The 17908-nt window shown below is 60.0% G+C and overlaps 1 protein-coding gene across 8 annotated transcripts in view; it reads right to left on the bottom strand.

The window, feature by feature from the left end:
- Window positions 1–4770, bottom strand: part of NRXN2 (neurexin 2) — a gene marked incomplete at both ends in the record, with an annotated part of 96448 nt that extends 91678 nt beyond the window's left edge. For all 8 annotated transcript variants that reach the window (XM_080817168.1, XM_080817169.1, XM_080817172.1 and 5 more), the window contains one exon: window positions 4041–4770. In XM_080817168.1, coding sequence (XP_080673294.1) covers window positions 4041–4770 — 730 coding nt within the window. The remainder of the gene's footprint in view (window positions 1–4040) is intronic.
- Between the last annotated feature and the right edge of the window lie 13138 nt (window positions 4771–17908).

Raw genomic sequence — 17908 nt, 5'->3', positions numbered from 1 at the left:
GACCGTGACCGAGGCTGAAGGCAGGCACTTAACTGACTGAGCTGCCCAGGCATCCCGATACCACACGATTTTGTGCCTTGCTCTTTTGCTGGTGTTTATTGAGCATCTTCTATGTGCCAGACACTATTCTAAGCACTTGACATGAATTAGCTGATTTAGTTCCCAGAACTCTGTAAGGTAGACACTATTATTGCCCCCATTTTCCAGAAAAGGAAACCAGGGCAGAGAGAGCTGAAGTCCAAGGTCACTGGCCCAGGCAGGGCTGCATAATCCGTGCTCTTTCCCACGCACCGGACTGCTTTTTTAGCGGCTTCCCCAATTAAACAGTCACCACCCAGAGCAGCATCTTATTCATTTCTGACCCTCCCCCTTAGCCCTCAACACGAGGCCTCACACAAAGGAGGCCTTGATAACTACTTACTGAATTCAGTCAGCAACCACCATAAGAAAGACACACATAAATAAATGGGCATCTACCTCCCTGTCTCCTGGCTTCATACTTCTCTCCCAAGCTACATGTACCCCTGCCACTCCATCCCACACGTCTGTGCCCCCATTCCACTTGAGGGTGGGAGGGACGGGAGGAATTCCCATGCAAATCACTGCCCGGTGCCCCGTGGACTTCAGCCTGGCTTTGACAGATTATCAGCACTGGGTCCACACGTTCAGTCGCTCGAACTTGGCTCTCTCTTCAATTACCTGTGGCCAGGCAACTCTCCCTCCCCCGCCCCAGAGAAAAAAGAAGCACATTTCCTAACAGGGAGGTTCTCAGTCAATGGGTAGGCCCAGACCCAGGAAGGCCTGGGTTGGGGGAGGGTGATTCCAGAGCACCCACAAATCCATATGCACACCAGATACTGAAGGCAGATTGATATGTCTTGCCTGTAAGGCTAAAAAACTTTTTTCTAATGTATATTTGATTAACCACAATGGCAAATATAACATCGAAGTCATCTAAAAGCTTTCCTGAATTCATAGTAGCTTTGAGTCGTCCCTTTTCACAACGGACAGATATAAAAATAACTCCTATTTGGAAAGGGTATTATGAATTACTGACATTTTTAAATGCCCACAATCTCAAACAAGCTGAGCCTCCCTCAAAGAAGATAATCACCAAATGACGGTAACTTCAGAGGGAGATGTGGGGACTCTGGGTCTCAGCTCTGTCTCAGGGATGAGGAGCCACGCCTATTCCCCTTAAAGGCTTTCTCCTCAACCCCCAAGCCCAAGGGTGGGAGTTTGCATTCCTCTCCTCCTCGGCTGGATGAGAATATACCAGAAGTGTAATGAGCACAAGATATTACAAAAGCTGCCCAGGAAATAAGAACAAATATAAGGAGAGGGAATGAGGTCATGGGGTGGGGAGATGGATGCAAATCAGCAGGGTTGTCACTGTGCCTGTCACCTCCAGACACCATCAGTGTTTACAACCCTGCGCCCACCCACATTTTCAGATACACATTTTCAGATACGCATTTTCAGATACCCATTCAGCCTCACCCAAGCCTTTATTGTCCCCAATACTTATTAATATCTCTTAATTCATCCTGCAAATTTTTTATCAAACACCCACTAAGTGCCTGGTACTATATTAGGTACAAGGAATACGGAGAGGCATATCCCCGCCCCTTTATCACAGACAAAGCGCCGCCCCTCCCTCAAGAGCTCCCAACACACACACACATACACTCAGAGACAACCCTGCCCTGACCAGCTGTCTGACACCCACTTAATGCTCCCTTTCCCTCTCCTTCATGACTCTCATACACACACACACACACACACACACACAAACACACACACAATGGGTCAAATAGGCAGCTGTCTCTCCCAGTTTCGACACAGTTAACACAAACATTCATCTCCTTCACACCCAACACACACATATGATACACACACTGTCCCTCCCACACACAGGTACTCCAACACAACTCAGACACACAACCGCACAACCCGTATTCAGAAGCACACACATTCAGCTCACTGGGAGCCTCTGGCCAGTAAATCCTTTCGGGGACTGGACACAAGGGTCTGACTGACCAATGTGCCTCTGGCTGTATTTTTCATACACTCAGGCCCAATTCTGCCAGTGAGCCCAAGGAACGGCTACTACAACCTCTCCACAGCTTGAATTCCCTTTCCATCAAGTTAGATGGGTGGTTCATCCTGTTTTCTTAGAAAGGCTTGGAGGGGAAAGGTCATGGAGATCAGAGAATCAAGTTCAAAGACATGGAAAGAAAGATTTCTTATGGAGTTCCAGGCTCTTACTGAGGTCTCCCATTAAGATACATGCAGGCAGGGGGCACCTGGGTGGCTCAGTGGGTTAAGCCTCTGCCTTCGGCCCAGGTCATGATCTCAGGGTCCTGGGATCGAGTCCCGCATGGGGCTCTCTGCTCAGCAGGGAGCCTGCTTCCCCCTCTCTCTCTGCCTGCCTCTCTGCTACCTATCATCTCTCTTTCTGTCAAATAAATAAAAATTTAAAAAAAAAAAAGATACATGCAGGCGGGTACTCATTTGTGTACTGGTTACTCTCCTAGGCCCTGCAGCTCCTGTCTGTAAACCCCACTCTAGTCAAGCAGACCATTCACACGTAATACATGCTGCCAGACTCCAGCCTCTGCGTGCAGCCAAACACACACAGACACACACTTTCACAGTTTAGAGAGCACCTGCATTCCTTGGAGAAAAGGTGAGAAGGTGTCAGGTTAACTTAATACACACAGTTCCTGAAGATACAGTCCACAGCCTTATGCAAATAACCCTACAAAAGCAATCCAAACACTTTCCTTAAGGATTCCTCTACCACAACCACAGATACACAGTCAAAATACAGCATATCCCAAACCCAGGACCACACGGGCAGCCTCGGCTCCTCCCAGGGCTGTGCACATGCTGACAGCCAGGAGGACACCCATCCCCAAGACAGTCCCACTGCTGCACTAGTTTGAGGGCACACACACACACACACACACTCCCCAAAAGGCTCTACCTCTCCGGGGAGGGGGCAGACACACACACACAGTGGCTAGGTGGCCAACAGCTTCTAGGGGTCTGGGGCAGAGGAAAGCATACCTGCCTCCACAGACCGGGGGCAAAGGAGATGCCCATCCTAGTCCCCAAACTGATAGGGAACGTCTCCCCCACTGCCCCGCCAGACCAAGGTACAACAGGTGCCTTCAAGTCCCTCCTTCCCTGTCCCCCTGAACCACAGCCCTCAGGGACCCGGCATGGCGCCACCCCCACGACCTGTCCCCTCATCTCACTCAGCTCCTCCCCTTGAAGCCGGAGAGCTGGTGGAAGCTCTCCCTCCCTGAAACCTCCCTTTCCAGGCACAACCTGGCCATCCCCAATGTCCCTCACCTGCCGTCGCTGTGTGCCCTCCTCCCCATGCCCAGGTCCTCTTCCTCCCGGCCGGCCCCGGCCTCACCAGCCATACTTCGCAGGCTTCACTCTCAGAAATTCTCCGATGGGGGCCACACCTGCTCGGCGGGCCTGGGCCCGCCAAGACCCCGCCTCTGTAGGCCCCGCCCACACAGGCCCCACTCGCAGCCCTTCACGCCCCACCCCAACCCCCAACCCCGGGCAGACCCCTCACCCTCCCGACCCGCACACCGCCTAGCCTTCCAGGCTGCACCCACAGTAGATCTCACAGCCCCATAGTCCCCGCCCACAAAAGCCCGCCGGCACCCATCCTGTCGGCACAGTCCCTCACACACCGGACCCAGAGACCCTCAAGCGCTCGGACCCTCGGGCTCCAGCCAGCCCCTTACAGGACCAAACGGCACAGTACTACTCACAGGCCGCCCTGCACAGGCCACGTCCACACAGTTCACTGGCTAGTCTCGCGCCCCCTCTCCTCAGGACAGGCGTCCTCACCCATTCCTCGCAAGGACACATCTCACGACCCCGCGGCCTGGCGCGCGCTCTCACACGTCCTTGGCCGCCGGCAACCCCCCAGGACATGCGTGACCCTGGGACCCAGCACGGGCAAGCCCTGGCTCCCGAGCCCAGGCGCCCAGCGGCGGCTCCCCCGGGCTCACCTTCGCTGCAGAACTTGCCGCCGAAGCCTGTGTGGCTGCAGTCGCAGCCCACCTCGCCAGGGGCCAGCACCGTGCAGAGGCCGCCGTTGGCACAGGGGTTGCGCGCAGGCGCGCACAGTGGGTCGGCGGCGGCGCCTCGCAGGCCCTGGCTGCCCAGGAGCGCGGGGGGCCGCTCGCCCAGCTTCAGGTTGGCCAGGAGGCCGCGGAAGGGCGGCTCGTACTTGACGGTGCTGAGCGTGAGCGCCGAGAGGCGCACGTCGGGCGGGATGCCGCCCACGAACAGGTCGCTGGCCACCTGCATCTCACGCCTCTTGGAGCGCACCTCGGCCGCACGGGCCTCGCCGTCCACCGCCAGCGCCGTGCGGCGCGCATCGCGGGTCAGCAGCACCATGTGCCAGCGGTCGTCGGCCACCGGCGTGTCCAGCTGCAGTGTGGCCGGCTCGGCGCACGAGAGCGTGAAGCGTAGCCGCAGGCGCCCGTCCACCAGCAGCAGCTCCAGGAAGTCGCAGTCGCCACCGTCGTCCAGGTAGAGCAGCAGCGCGCGCGTGGCGTTGGTGCGCAGGCTGAAGCTGAGCTCGCCGCTGCTCGCCGCGCCCGCCCAGCGCGCGTAGCGAGCCCACTGCCCGGGGCCGCCGCCGAACTCCAGGCCGCCGGCGCCCGCCGCCAGCACCAACAGCAGGGGCAGCAGCAACCGCGGCGACGGCGGCCGCCACCGGCTCCCGGCCGCCATACCTCCGGCGGCCCCGGCCCCGCCCGGCCCCCGGCCCCGCTCAGGCTTCAGAGCCGCGGGCGCATGGGGCGGGGAGGGGGCCGGGCGCCCCCCGCGCCGAGCGGGGCTCCCTCGCTGGCTCACAGTGCCATGGGCCCGGCCACGGGGCGAGGCGCAGAGGCCCAGGTACCGGCTTCCCGGGGCGGCGGCGGTGGCGGCGGCGGCGCCCCTCCCCCGCGGCGGTCTCCAACGGAGGATGGGGGAGGGATGCCTGCGGGGGAAACAGAGAGGAAAGGGTTAATGAGGGGTTCGGAGGAGGGGAGAGGGTTAAGGAGGGGATCATCGGTGCTGACTCCCCCATCACACCAGCAAGCACTCAAATGTTTCCTTTTAGGACTTGAGGAGCCGGCCCTACCCGGAGAGGGTCCCAGAGCAAGAGACACCACCACCGACGACGGTAGGACTGGGGGTCCAGCCCTTGCAGAGTTATGGCGCTCATTAAGGTAATTATTAATTTGAGATGTGGGCGGGTGGGTAGTAGCATCTTAAAGTCCGGTAGGAGCCCAAGTCGGATGCCTTCACCCTCGCCTCCCGTCAGGACCAGGGCCAGCTCCTGTGGGTGCGGCCTGGAGACCCTCCACCAGGTGGCGACCACTCCCCCGCCCCGCCCCCGCCCCTTTCTCTCTGAACCACCCAACGCCTGGGCGATGCTCCCACCCCCAGCCAGCCAGTCCGGGGCTCTCTCATCAGCTCCTGATGCTGGATAATGAAGTTGCTAAATAATTCATTGGGATTAATTAAATGCCAATTCGTCAATGGGATCATTGGGTAACCCGGCTGAGAAGGGGGCAAGGGAGAGAAGCCAGCGAGGACCCAGGCATCCAGGCCCCAAACCCTCTCCAATCATGCAAAGACACATGTCTCCAAATGCCCCCAAACAACACTCACCTCTTCCTGGGCCCCAACCCCACTGCTCACCAGCCCAGATCCTTCCAAAACCTAAATGTCTGTCACACTCAACCTCCAGTTCCCAGTCCTCTGCCTCAGGCCTGGCCCCGGTACCTGGGTTCTCTTCAGCCCTCAGTTCCACCTCCTCCCCATTCAGGGCTGGGGGAGCCACCAGGAGGCAGGCAGCCTTATTTCCATAAAATTGCCTTTCTGAAATGATTACCCTTGTAACGGGCTGTCAGAGAGCAATTTATACCCCACACCGGGGAGGGGAATTTGCATCTCGTTAAACTCCGAGTCGTAATTATTTATATCCAACAACCCTCCTGAATATTGCATTGATTTTATTTTGGGGAGGGAGGAAGGGAAGGAGGTGGGGAGAAGCCTGGGAGAGAAGGAGGGAAGGGCCGAAGTTTAGGAAGAGACAGGGAAAGACTGAAGTTTGAGGGGTGGAAATTGCAGAAAGAGCGACAGAGACAGAGGAGTAGTGGAGGAGAAGGGCGGCCTGATGGGGAGAAGAGGAAAGAGACCGTAGAGAAAATTAATCCAAACAGCATTTGTCAAGGCCCTGGATGTTGGGCCTTTTTACAAATGGCATTTTACTAATCACTCTCAGAAGCCCCACTATTCCCACTAACCACTGGGGAAGCCCTCATAGAAAGACTAGAGACTAGCCCAAGGTCACACAGCAGAGAACTGGGACTTAGATCCTCATGTGTCAGACTCCAGTCTCCCCACAAAGGCACAAAGGGTGGGGCAGCCTCGGGTGTAGCTCAGGGCAGCGCGAACCCAAACAAGAGAAGAGGGGCAAGGCAGAAGTTGGGGTGGGTGCGGTTCCCTTCTCCATGGAAGAAAGCTGGGGTATGAAGGGAGACAGAGAAAGCCAGGGGGCCCCTAAAAAAACCATAGCAGAGGAGTGAGGAGAGAGTCACGGGAGGGCAGGGATGGTTGGAGTGACATGTTTGCCAAAGGAAGAAGGGGCACGGAAAGCCTAGGGGAACAGCGGGAGAGTCTGGGGAGCCATCCCCAAGAGACTCTAAAATCCCCGTTCTCAGGTCCTTCCTCCTGGCTGCTTCTGACTGTTGCCCCCCATCACCACCACTCCCCAGCCAGACCCACCAGCATCAATGGGGACTCAAGTGTCCTGCCTCACTGCCGCCCCCCCAAGGGCTGCTCCTTCCCAAGCAGGGGACAGAGCAGGCAGACAGCCCCCTCTCCCTGCGAACACTGTCCGGGTTATATATAGCTTTGTCACTGCCTCTCCTCATTGGGTAATGGAGATAATTAACATGCGCGGGCTAATTAGCCAATCAAATTAAATACAGCACCTGCTCCCAGGCTGATTGACGCCCTTACCCCCCCCACACACACACACATGCACCCCCACCCTGGCCCAGGGCAGGGGAAGGGGACCCTCAGGCTTGGGGGAGGGAAAGGCCAAACCCCCTCTTCTGCAGAGGGGGCAGGGAGACCCCCAGCGGAGGCACAGGCCGGAAGACCAGAAAAGTGACGTCCTTCCTCTCTCCCTCCCCTTCCTCTCTCCCTCCCCGTGCTGGGGTCTCAGTCTCTGACTGGCCCAGCCTCTCCCTGCCTCTCTCCCAACCCCCACCCCCACCTCCGGACACATTTTGGGGAGGGAATTAATTAGCTATCGATTTCCACTAGCAGAGGGAATAGGATTGCGGGCTGCTGTCCACTCGCCCCTCAGCTCAGGAGAGGGAGGGGATTGGCTCCCCTGCCCCACCCCGAAACCCAGTCCCCCTGTCATACTCACATCCCCCACCCTCCAGGGAGCTGGCCGAGGGCTTCTTACTGAAAATGCCTCCGGGGCCGGTCTCCCTTGCTCAGGAGGCTGGCAGGGCACTGATCGAGTGGAGGTTGGTGAGGAAGCCCCCAGAGGCTGGGCGGTAGACGCCTGGGTCCTAGGAGCCAGAAGGAATGTACCTGGAGGCCAGTGGGGGTGAGGGGAGGCAAAGTGTGTGAGGGTCCGGGAGGGGATGACTCCACGGGGCGCGTGTGCCAGGCTGTGGAGGGAGAGTGTGAGAAGGGAGCGGGTACTGTGCTGAGAGGCAGCTGTGGGGGCAGAGACTGGGCCTGGGCGGTGTCTCCAGGGAGGGGCGAGGGCAGGGTCTGGGAACCAGGGCCCCTCAAGACTCATTACTCATTCTCCCCACAGCCCACAGCTCTACAGCCCAGGCCAGGCTGGCTCAGTGCCGGGCACAGGGGCTGCCGGCCTGGCCAGGAGGAAGCCCCAGTCCTCCCCGGGTCCTCGCTGCAGGGACCCAGAAACCCTTGGGGCAGCTGCAGGCTCGGGAGACAGAGATGGCCCCAAGAGGAGGGTGTGCTAAGTGGACACTTGGGTCCCTTCCACCCCACCCCACCCCACAGTTCCCTGGGAAACCTGCCGCTCCCTCCCTCACCTCCCCTGGATGAAACTTCTGCTGACCCAGCCTCCAACCCCGCCTTCCTCCCAGGATGCAGGGGTTTCCTGCAAACCTAGGACCCACTAACCTTCCTCTACTCTTGGCACACGGCTCTCTGGCCTCAGATCTCCTTGCACAACTACATCAAGTAAATGGTTCCCCTGGAGTTGTACAGGGCAACGGCCCCTCCCCCACTGGGAGCCCCCTGCCCCCACCATCCAGGCACTGCTCCCCAAGACCCACTCTTTCTCTCCAATGCCCACTGTCAGTGCAGGGACACAGGCCAGCGCAGCCTCGGGATATCCTGTCGGCTGACTGACGTCAGCGCAGTGCACACTGCCAGCCACGGCTGGCCCCCGGCCACTGTTCCTCTGGGGACCTGACCTCTCCCATGTTCCCTGGGACTCTGCACCCAGTCAGCCTCCCAGCGCCTCCTACCCACAGATGGCCCCTGGAGCCTGGAGCCAGTGGGGAGGGGAGCCGCGGGGGCAGGGGGTGTGGGGTGACTAGGCTCCTCTGAGAGGCCTACTCTCTCACCCACTGAGCCCTCTCCCACAGACCCTTTCTAGGCCTTTCTAGGCTGACAGCCGCCTTCTCATCTCCCACGGCCAGGCCGGTGTCACGTGGGCTGGAACTTCTGGGCTCTCCAGTTGCGCCCAGCGCCTGGCTGGACAACCATACACTGTCTCATCTCACCCTCAGTTTCGGCGGTTTGATGGGCTCCCCCATCACCCCAGGCTTTCAGAGCTTAGCAAGATAAATCCATTCGCGCAAGTGCGTGCGAGTGCAGGTAAGGGGTGGGCTGTCTCCAACGCCTATGGCCTTCCTGCCACCTGGTCCGCTCCACGGGCCACAGGGAAGGAAGTGTTGAGCTCGGAGTCCCCCTTTCTCTGATGGGGAATTCACAGGGGCCGCTACCCTCTCCAGGCAACCCAGACTGAGCCTGCCCCCCGGAATGAGAACCACAGAACTCAGAGCTCCGGGAGTTCAACTCTCTGGCTTTCTCTGAGGTGGAAACTGAGTCCCAGAGAGGGGCAATGACTGACCCGGGGCCACCCAGCTGAGCAAGACTAAAACCAAGGTCCCTGGCCTTCCATTCTAGATGCTCCCCACTGTACCCACTGTTCCAGACCTGGGCCTTTCGCCTGACCAAAAGCCTCAGCTCCCTCCCCGCCCCCCACCTCCCCATGACGACCAGGGCAACCTGAGCGAATAGAGGCAAATCCCAGGAGGACAGAGAGTCCACACCCACTCTGGCAGAGCCCCTGGCCAGGGGCCTTCTCCCCACACCCACCCACCCCATCTCGGGCCACCTCGATACCACACTCGCGCGTGCGCACGCACACACACCTCCAGCCATGGGAATGCCAGCCTCCCTCTGGCTCTCTTCGCCTCACGCCAGCTCCCTCTCATGCCAGCTGGGAGTGTGACAGCAGGGGCCTCCCCCAGGCGCCAGGGAGGAAAAGCTGGGTTTGCACACATTCTGGTGGCCCCAGAAGGCAGCCCGTGGACAGGTGGGAGAAGTGCGTGTTAGGGGGAGGGAGATTTTGGCTCGAGCTAAAGAGAGGCTTGCTGGCAATTTAGAACCTCCAACAGTGGAGTAGGCTGCCTCCGGGGGGGGGGGGGGATGAGTTCCCTTTCTGTGGAGGTGTGTGAGCAGAGCAGAAAGACTACTGCTCAGAGCGGCTCAGGAGGGGGCCCTGGGATCCTAGGGGAGGGGCCATCACACTACTTGAGCCCTAAAGTCCCTTTCGGTCCCAATGTGTTTTTTGGAGGGTCCCTTCTCCTCCCTAAAACCACAGGCAGGCTTGGTGGGCCGAAAACAGTTCTGATCTCCCTCCTCCGCTCCCTTCTCCCAGCCCTGATGACTTTTTTGGGGAGACCTAGAGCATGTTGGCATCTGGCCTCACCTTAGCAGCTGGCAGGAACAAAGCAGTGATCAGAGGCACTCACCCCGGAGCCTGGGTTCAAATACCAGCCCTACCCTTTTCCGGCTGTGTGACTTTGGGCAAATTACTTAGCCCCTCTGGGCCTCAGTTTCCTTACGTGTAAAATAACGGTAAGACTGGCGTTGTCCAAATTAAGAGTTAATATATGTAAAGCACTTCATGACAGCGCCTGGCATAGCCTGAATGTGTTGTGTTAATGATTACATTTAAATCTCCTCATCTCAGCATCTTGCAATTTGCAAAACTCCACGTGTCTCGTGTTTCCTTTGATTCCACCAGGCCCAGTGAGTGAAGCAATCAAGGCGGGGCTTCTCACTGCCCCCTTTTGCAGATGGGGAAACACACTCAAAGAGGGAAAGGGACCCCCCAAGGTCACAGAGTTTGGAGGTGGCAGAGTTGGGACTCAAATTTTGCTCCCTGGGCCCTCCCCGATTCTGTTGGGCACCTCTTCCTGCCTAGGAAGGTGGGACAAGGTCTAAAGACCAGAGGGAGTCCCATAGTGGCAACGCTAGAAGTGAATGTCATACACATCGCAGCCCCCTGAGTGGGTCTCTGTGCATGTGGAGAGAAGCATGCAGGGGGCTGGGCATAAGAGGCGGCAGCTCAAGGCATGCACAACGAGGCTGTTGTCAGGTGTGGGGCTGAGAAGTTGGGTGGGCTGGGGGCCGAGGTCTGATGGAATGACTCGGCAAAGTGGGGGCTGGGGCTTCGGTGCCTAGGAGCCTGGGGGCAGACAGTGGGACCGCTGAGCTCACCCCTACGCCCATCCCTGAGCTGTGCACAGCTGGGAGACACCAACCTGGGTGGGCACACCCCAGTGATGCAGAGGGGACAGATGGTTTCCAGGGGCAGCCTTGTGAGTCAGCAGGAGGTACCTGGGTCAGTTCCTAAAGGTACCCAGGACAGGTGTGTGCACACGAGTGTGTGGAAGGTTACATGATCATGATGGAATCAGCCACTGCTTGCCGGAGGCTCGCTCCGGTCCTGACAAATACAGGAGGTGAATTTCAGAGCACTTAGACCTGAGCCGGGTTCACGGTAGGAACGCGATGCATAAAGTTGTTACCATTATTGGCCCCTTATCTGGTCCTTTGCAAGAATCCCACAAGATAGGTACAAGGACCCCCTCATTTTACAGATGAGGAGCGGAGGCTCACTGAGGGGCAGAGCGGAGCCCACGTGGCGCCCCCAGGGTGGTGGCAAGAAGGCTTGGTAATGGCTTGGGTGCCACGATGCGCGGGCTTATCTGTTGAGTGAGTCTCTGAGCCCCACGGGCCTGTCTGTCGGTGTGGATAGGGCCGGGTGGGGAGCCGCCCCGACAGATGGAGCGGCAGGGTGGGTGGCGTGTGAGACACATGGTCTGCATCCCCCTGGGGGCTGAGCTCAGAGCTGGGAATGAATGGACGGCGTGGCCCCTGTGTCAGGCGGGGGTAGGGCCCCCGAGGATTAGTGGGAGAGGTGGGATGGGAGTTCCTGGGGAAGGCCAGGTGTAGCTGAGTGACAGGGAGGGACTGCGGTCCTGGTCGGGACGGGTAGGAGGGCCTGGGGCTTGGGGTGGTGGTGCTCTCTTTCAAGGAGCAAAGATATCCGAGTGAATGAAAGTGGGGGAGAAGCTTAGGGGGTGAGCCAGGGCATAAAGGGTGTTAGTGAGCGTAAGTGTGTGCCGGGGTGCAGAAACACACATACACACACACACACACACACACAAAGGCCTGAGGCAAAGTGGCACCATGACCCATGTGATGCTGACTGGGGCAGGGGGGTGTCCAGGAGGGTGTGTCCGGGGGCGAGGGTGTGTAGGGAGGAGCGCAGGTGTGCTGACTTGGCTGCGTCATCCTGGGGAGGTGAATGGGTGGGCGGGGGGCTGGGTGGGCGGGGGGCTGTGTGTGTGTAGTGTGTGAGGGTGAGAGCTGACGGTGCAGAGCTGGGGCTCTGGGGGCAGGTAGGGGCCAGGCATGTGTCATGTACAGGAGCGCAGGGCACCTGGGGGAGGTCTCGGAGGCAGGCAGCGAGGTGGCAGTCTCCCCGGGTGGGGAGTGTAGGCGGGGTGCTGCCGGGAGGCGTATTGTGTACGCAGGTGTGTGTGCCTGTGTAGGTGTGTGTCTGGGTGGGTGCCACCGAGTGTATGTATCAGTGTCAGCTTGTCTGTGTCACTGACAAGGGCGGGCAGGAGGGAGCAGCTGGACTCGGGCAGAGACGGAGAGCTTCCCAGAGAGGTCCCTAACAGCACCCCCAGAGCCCAGCCAGCCTCTCAGGAGCCCGTAGTGTGGATTCAGCTCAAGCCGAGAAGCGAGGACAGGACCTCGACTCCTGGAGAGGGCTCCCCAGCCACCCAGTGACCACTGGCCTCTGCCTGTCTGTCAGTCCCATCCACCCCCATGGCTCTGAGGACAGGAGGAGTCTGAGAACACTTCCTCCAGCGGGAATGAAGGAACCCCCAGCTAGACCCTTCTGCCCTGCCCTCATGAAGATCCAACCCAGCCTCAGATGCCAGCATCCCCAGGGGCGTCCCTGGAGGCAGGAGGACTTAGGGACTGGAGTGGCTGAAGCACCCCACAAATCCAAAGGCCTCACAATTAACAGACCAGCCGACCTCCCTCCACTCATTCTTCCTTCTGTCTCCTTTCTCTCTTTCTATTTCTCTGCAGAAGATAGAGAATGCAAAACCCTCAAGCTCCCCAAAACGAATACCCGGACACAAGGCAGGTGGCCAGAGGCAGGGGCAGGAGTGAGTGGGAGGCCCTCGCCCACCCCACCCCACCCCACCCCCAACACATACAAAACCAGGGGTGTATGGAAACCCGCAAAGCAGTGGAGAGGACTGGACACCCAAGACCCACCCCCTAAGGCTTATTCCGTCCCTCCAGGTCTGGACGACTACCCCTTTCACCTCCAGGCACCAAGAAACAATCCCCTCCCAGCCCTTGCTCGTTCAATGAGGCACCAAATGCCTTCACCCAGGACTCAGGTGGGGGTTAAGAGTAAAGAAGACAACCGCCCTCTGAGAAGCCCCTTTCGCCTCCAAGGGCCCATCAAGGGTTCAAGGGCTCACACCCAGACCAAAGAACCCAGGGCAGATGGCTCCTTCAGCTGGGGGAGAGGCTGGGACATGAGAAATGGTCCCCTCCTCTTTGGGGGTGGGGGAGCCAGCCCAGGGCCCTGCAGCTGCCTCTCCCTGCAGCGCTCTCTGACCATAACCCCGTCGCCGCCCCCAGCGCATTCCACCCCAGCACAGCCCCCTCCTACTGATTTCCCAGTCTCCCTCTCCGTCGCCCCCAACCTTCCCCGCAAGCTTCCGCTGCTTTCCCTCAGGCCCCCCCATCTTTCCCGGCTCTCCACCAGCACAGACCCAGCTCCGCCTCAAGCATCTTGGCACCTTCCCCTCTGCTCCCTCCCGATAACCTCCTCTCCCCTTGGCTCCCATCCCCCAGTAAAGCCTGGTCCTCCGTGGTGCCCCCCAGTATGAAGCCCTTGGCCTGGCCCCTGCTCCTTCCTTGCCTCTCCACTTCTCTCTTTCCCCTCTCCAGCGCCCTCTCCTTCGCCCACCAAGCCCAGTTCCTCACTGGTTTCTCCCCTGCAGACCCTTAGAGCACAACAGCTTCCCAGCCCCTCTGGACGAACACTGCTTCCAGCCCTTGGGGCTAGCACAGACTGGGGACCCCCCATTCAGAGCCTCCCTCCCAGCCCTCCGGATGCCCCTCCTTTTTGCCCCATCCCTTCCCCCAACGACCCTCCCTCCCATTCCTCTCCACTCACCCCTGCTCAGGGCCAGTGCCCCTTCCACAGGGAGCCTCCGACCCCCAACCCCCTCCCCAGCCACTTAGCCTCCTCGCTGTCACCCAGCCAGCCCTCTCAGCGCGGCAGCGCCCCCGCCCCCCAATCCATCCTTCCTGCCTCCCCCGCCCCTCCGATCGCTCCCCTCCCCCGATTCCGATCCGCTCCCGCCCCCCGCCCGTCTCCGCCGCAGCCCCCCCCCCCGTACCTGGTTCTGGGGGCAGCTGGAGCTGGAGGGTGGGGATCAGAGCCCCAGGGTCGCCCCGTCTCCAGCGGGTGGCAGAGCTGGGGCCAGCGGTGTCGGCCGCCTCGCGCCTCTCTCGCTCCCCGCCGCTTCCCCGCCCGCCGGCTCGTCCGCCCGCCCGCCCCGCCGCGGTGCCGCTCGGAGGAAGATGCTCTGCGAGTCAGGGCGGCTGCTCCCGCCGCCGCATCCCTGCAACACCGACTGACGGCAGCATCAGCACCAGTGCCCGCCCCCCAGACACGCGCATTGGGCCACGCTGCGCTAACGGACGAGCGGCGCAGCCAATGCGAAGGCGCAGAAGGCGCCAGTCCCGCGGCTCCACGGGCCCACCTCCCTCCCCTGCCAGGGACCCAGGCGTCCCGGCCCCAGGGCATCCGAGCTCTTCCCCGCCTCTCGCGGTCCTTAGCCCTGGCGCCGGGGCTCCCAACCAGGCAGACCCCCAACCCAGCCCCAATGTCTTTTCTGGCAACCCAGACGCCCTAGCCTCTCCCTTATTGGGTCGGGTTCTCCGGTCCCGCATCCCTCGGCCGACGGCCCCGTGTAGCAGCGCCCAGGACTGGGACGTGCCCAAGGAGAGGCTGTGGGCCCCGACTTGGGGCACGGAGGGAGCAGGACCAGTGAGGGACCCGGGTCGCAGCGCCCTCTACTGGTTACGCCCAGGGCGGGCCCAGGCTGTCGGGAGCCTAGGGAAGGAAGACCAGCCCGAGGCCGCGGTGGGGGGGCTTTTTCCAAACCCTTAGCCTGGCCTCCGCCTCCCACCGCCCGAGGACGCCCTGGCTTCCCCTAGAACTGAGGCGTGAGGGTCTCTAAGGAAGGAGGCAGCGGGGAGGGAAAGGCAGCGATGATGGCGGGGTAGACCTAAGGGCTTGGGGTTTCCCAGCGCTACTTGATGGGAATCCGAGTTTGAAGCCTGGTTCCCAGTCCTGCCCGGAACTCCGGACGTGGGCAGGAGCAGGTCTGGGGGCAGAGGCGAGGCTGCACTTTGCCTGGATCCCGGAAGGAATGCTGGCAGCAGCCGGGTCCTCTGTGCTCCTCCCCCCAACCGGGAGTTTCAGAGTGAGCGTGGCGCTGGGTGGAGGCCTTCCCTGTGAGGACACCCTGAATGTGCGCGTGGATGAGTGTGGGAGGAAGGGGACACCCCTTCACTCACCCAGCCAATCAAAGGTGGACCTGGCACCTAGTGTGTGTACCACAAAGTTGGACACTGGACTTCTGAATGAGGCTGTGTGCGTGTGTGTGTGTGTGTGTGTACACCACACCATTCTGCCACCTCGCCCAGAACCCTGATCTCTGTTGCAGGGGCCATGATTTGCAGGGGCCATGATTTGCATAGCCCATAGTAGGTGGTGTTTCTTTAGCTGGAGGTAATGCATGCACGGGCACACCACAGCACACTCACAGCCATGCACAACTATCCATGTGCATACAGGCATTCCCAAAGAGACACACAGGGACAGTTGCAGAAATGCCCCACTGCAAGATGGGCAGTGATCCCCTTGCCCATCTCCTGTGGGCAAGATCCCCACAGGAAGCACACGCTTGCCCAAGAACATACACATATGCATACAAACTTGAGCACACAAGCGCCAGCACGGGGGTAAATGCACGGGGCCAGGGGAACAGAGGCTCACAGAGGACTGGCTCACAGGGTCATTCCGCCCCCGCGAAGCACTTTGCACAAAAGTGGCCGGTTACAGAGAGTAGATGGGCGAGGATACCCACCCACAAGTGGTCTTCCTCTCCGGACTGTGTGGGGGAGCAGGGGACCCAGACTGCTAGGGGCGATTTTTAGGGGTCTGGAAGAGCTATCCCTAAGCCAGCTCCCAGACTTGAGGCCCACGCTGACCATGTAAAGACCCTCAGGCTGGCCCCACCAAGGCCACTAGAGGAGCCAGAGAATGGGAACTGCTGAGTCAGGGTCTGTGGATGTGAAATGTCCTCTCTGACCCCAAAGCCCACTGCCCCAGCCATCCCCCACTGCGCCTCTCCCCACAGCCTACACACACCACACCACCACCACCCCCCCCACACACACAGACATGTCCAGCCAGGCACCCGGACACAGAGAGACAGGTGGAGAGGGGCAGTGACTCAGAGACTCTCACAGACCCTTTTTGATGGGTGTAAAAAGGGACAGGAGGGCAGGGCCAGGGAGAGATGGAAGAGTGAGCATCTGTCTCCTGTCCCTACCCCCAGCTCCCTGGGCCACCTTTGCCCATCAAGGGCAGGAAAGGTCACCTGGCAGCTGCTGCACCTCCAGCCCCTCCTCCCAGGTACAGGACTGTCTCCCCCCAAGGTCCAAGGTTCAGGCGACCCAACGTAGCTGGGACCCACCACCTGAAGGCACCCCTCCCCAAAGTCACCCACCCAGTGTGGCCCTTCTCCCAGGCACAGTCCAGTGGGGACCCAGGGTGGAGGGAAAATGCAGCAAACAGAGCGTGTGCATCTGCGCGTGCGCACACACACACACACACACGTGCAGCGTGGAAGCTTCTACATGACATTCACACATGCAACCGTGAAACAGTCACACGTGACCCTCCCTGGGCAGGGCAGACCTTGGGCACACATCTGCATGCACACACACACACACACACACACACACACACACATATGCTGGGAATAGGCCAGGCTGGGGCGGAGGGCTGCAGGGAGGGGAGCCGACCAGGCTGCAGGGGTGGAGGCGGCACAGGGAGCGAGCCGCTCTTCACAACACAATCCCCGTCTGTTGTTATAGCAACTCAGCCCCCAAATCGTGAAACGGATATTACAGCCTTCAGAGGGGGAAGGGCCAGGAGGGGGCTGAGGCCGCTAGAGTGAGGGACCCGATGGGGGACACGGGGACACCCCTGGGGGGCCTGATGGAGGGCAGTGCTGTGGCTGAGAAGTAACTGGGCGGGGGGGGTGACCTCAATGAGGAGTTGGTCGGAGAGCGGGGTCCCAAGGGGAGAGGTGGGCATGGGGTCAGGGAACCCGGAGGGAGGGGCTGAGGCCATTGCTTCACAGGTGGAAATTGGGACGCCCAAGCCTCCACCCCCAGGACAACCCACAGCTGCTGTAGGATACACCCCAGGTTCGGGAGTGAGGAGGTAGCTCCCCCACTCTCTGGGGGGGGAGGGGGGCTGCCAGAGCCCGGCCCAGCTTCAGAACCTTTAGAAGACCCCCCCCAGCCCACCCTCTTCACCCAGACCAGCCTTAGAAGCAGCCTCAGCCTTCCTCAGGTAGCGGTGACCCCCAAAACCTCCGTGCTGTAAACTCAGGAGGGAAGGGCTGGGCTGGGAGAGGCCACAGGAGGCTGACAGCAGGATCAATATGCATTTCCTCTGGAAGTAACTGTCCTTCCGGCTGGCAGCAGAACAGCACAAGGCCAGGAGGCTCTGAGCTCAGAGTGCACGCCCACCCTGAGGCACGCAAGACCAGTGAGAGCTACTGGGGCCTGGGCTGCCCAGGGTCCCACCCTCTCCCCTTCCCCATGGCCGGCACTCCCACCCTCTCTCCCCCATGATTCTCTGCAGTGAGGTCCCCATCACTGGAAGGATCCAAGCTAGAGCTGAGAGGTCACCTGTCAAGCAAGGGAATTCTGGCTATGGGCTGAAGGCTATGGTTATCCATGACCACTGGACCCAGTAATTCTGGAGCAAGGAAGCACAGGCTTCAAGTTTCAGATGCCCAAGTTTCTGGATTCCTGGAGATTCTAGACCCTCCCCCAAATCGTTATGTTCCAAGGTATTTTGGCGCTACAGTTCTAGCCCCCAATTCTAGTCCCTCTCCGATTCCCAGCACATGAGATCCCAGATCTCCCAAGAGTCTCTGACTACAAA

Source organism: Martes martes (genome assembly GCF_963455335.1).
Source record: "Martes martes genome assembly, chromosome: 10".
NCBI lineage: Eukaryota > Metazoa > Chordata > Mammalia > Carnivora > Mustelidae > Martes > Martes martes.
Note: the sequence above shows the minus strand (reverse complement) of the source record. Positions and strands in the feature narration are given on the sequence as shown.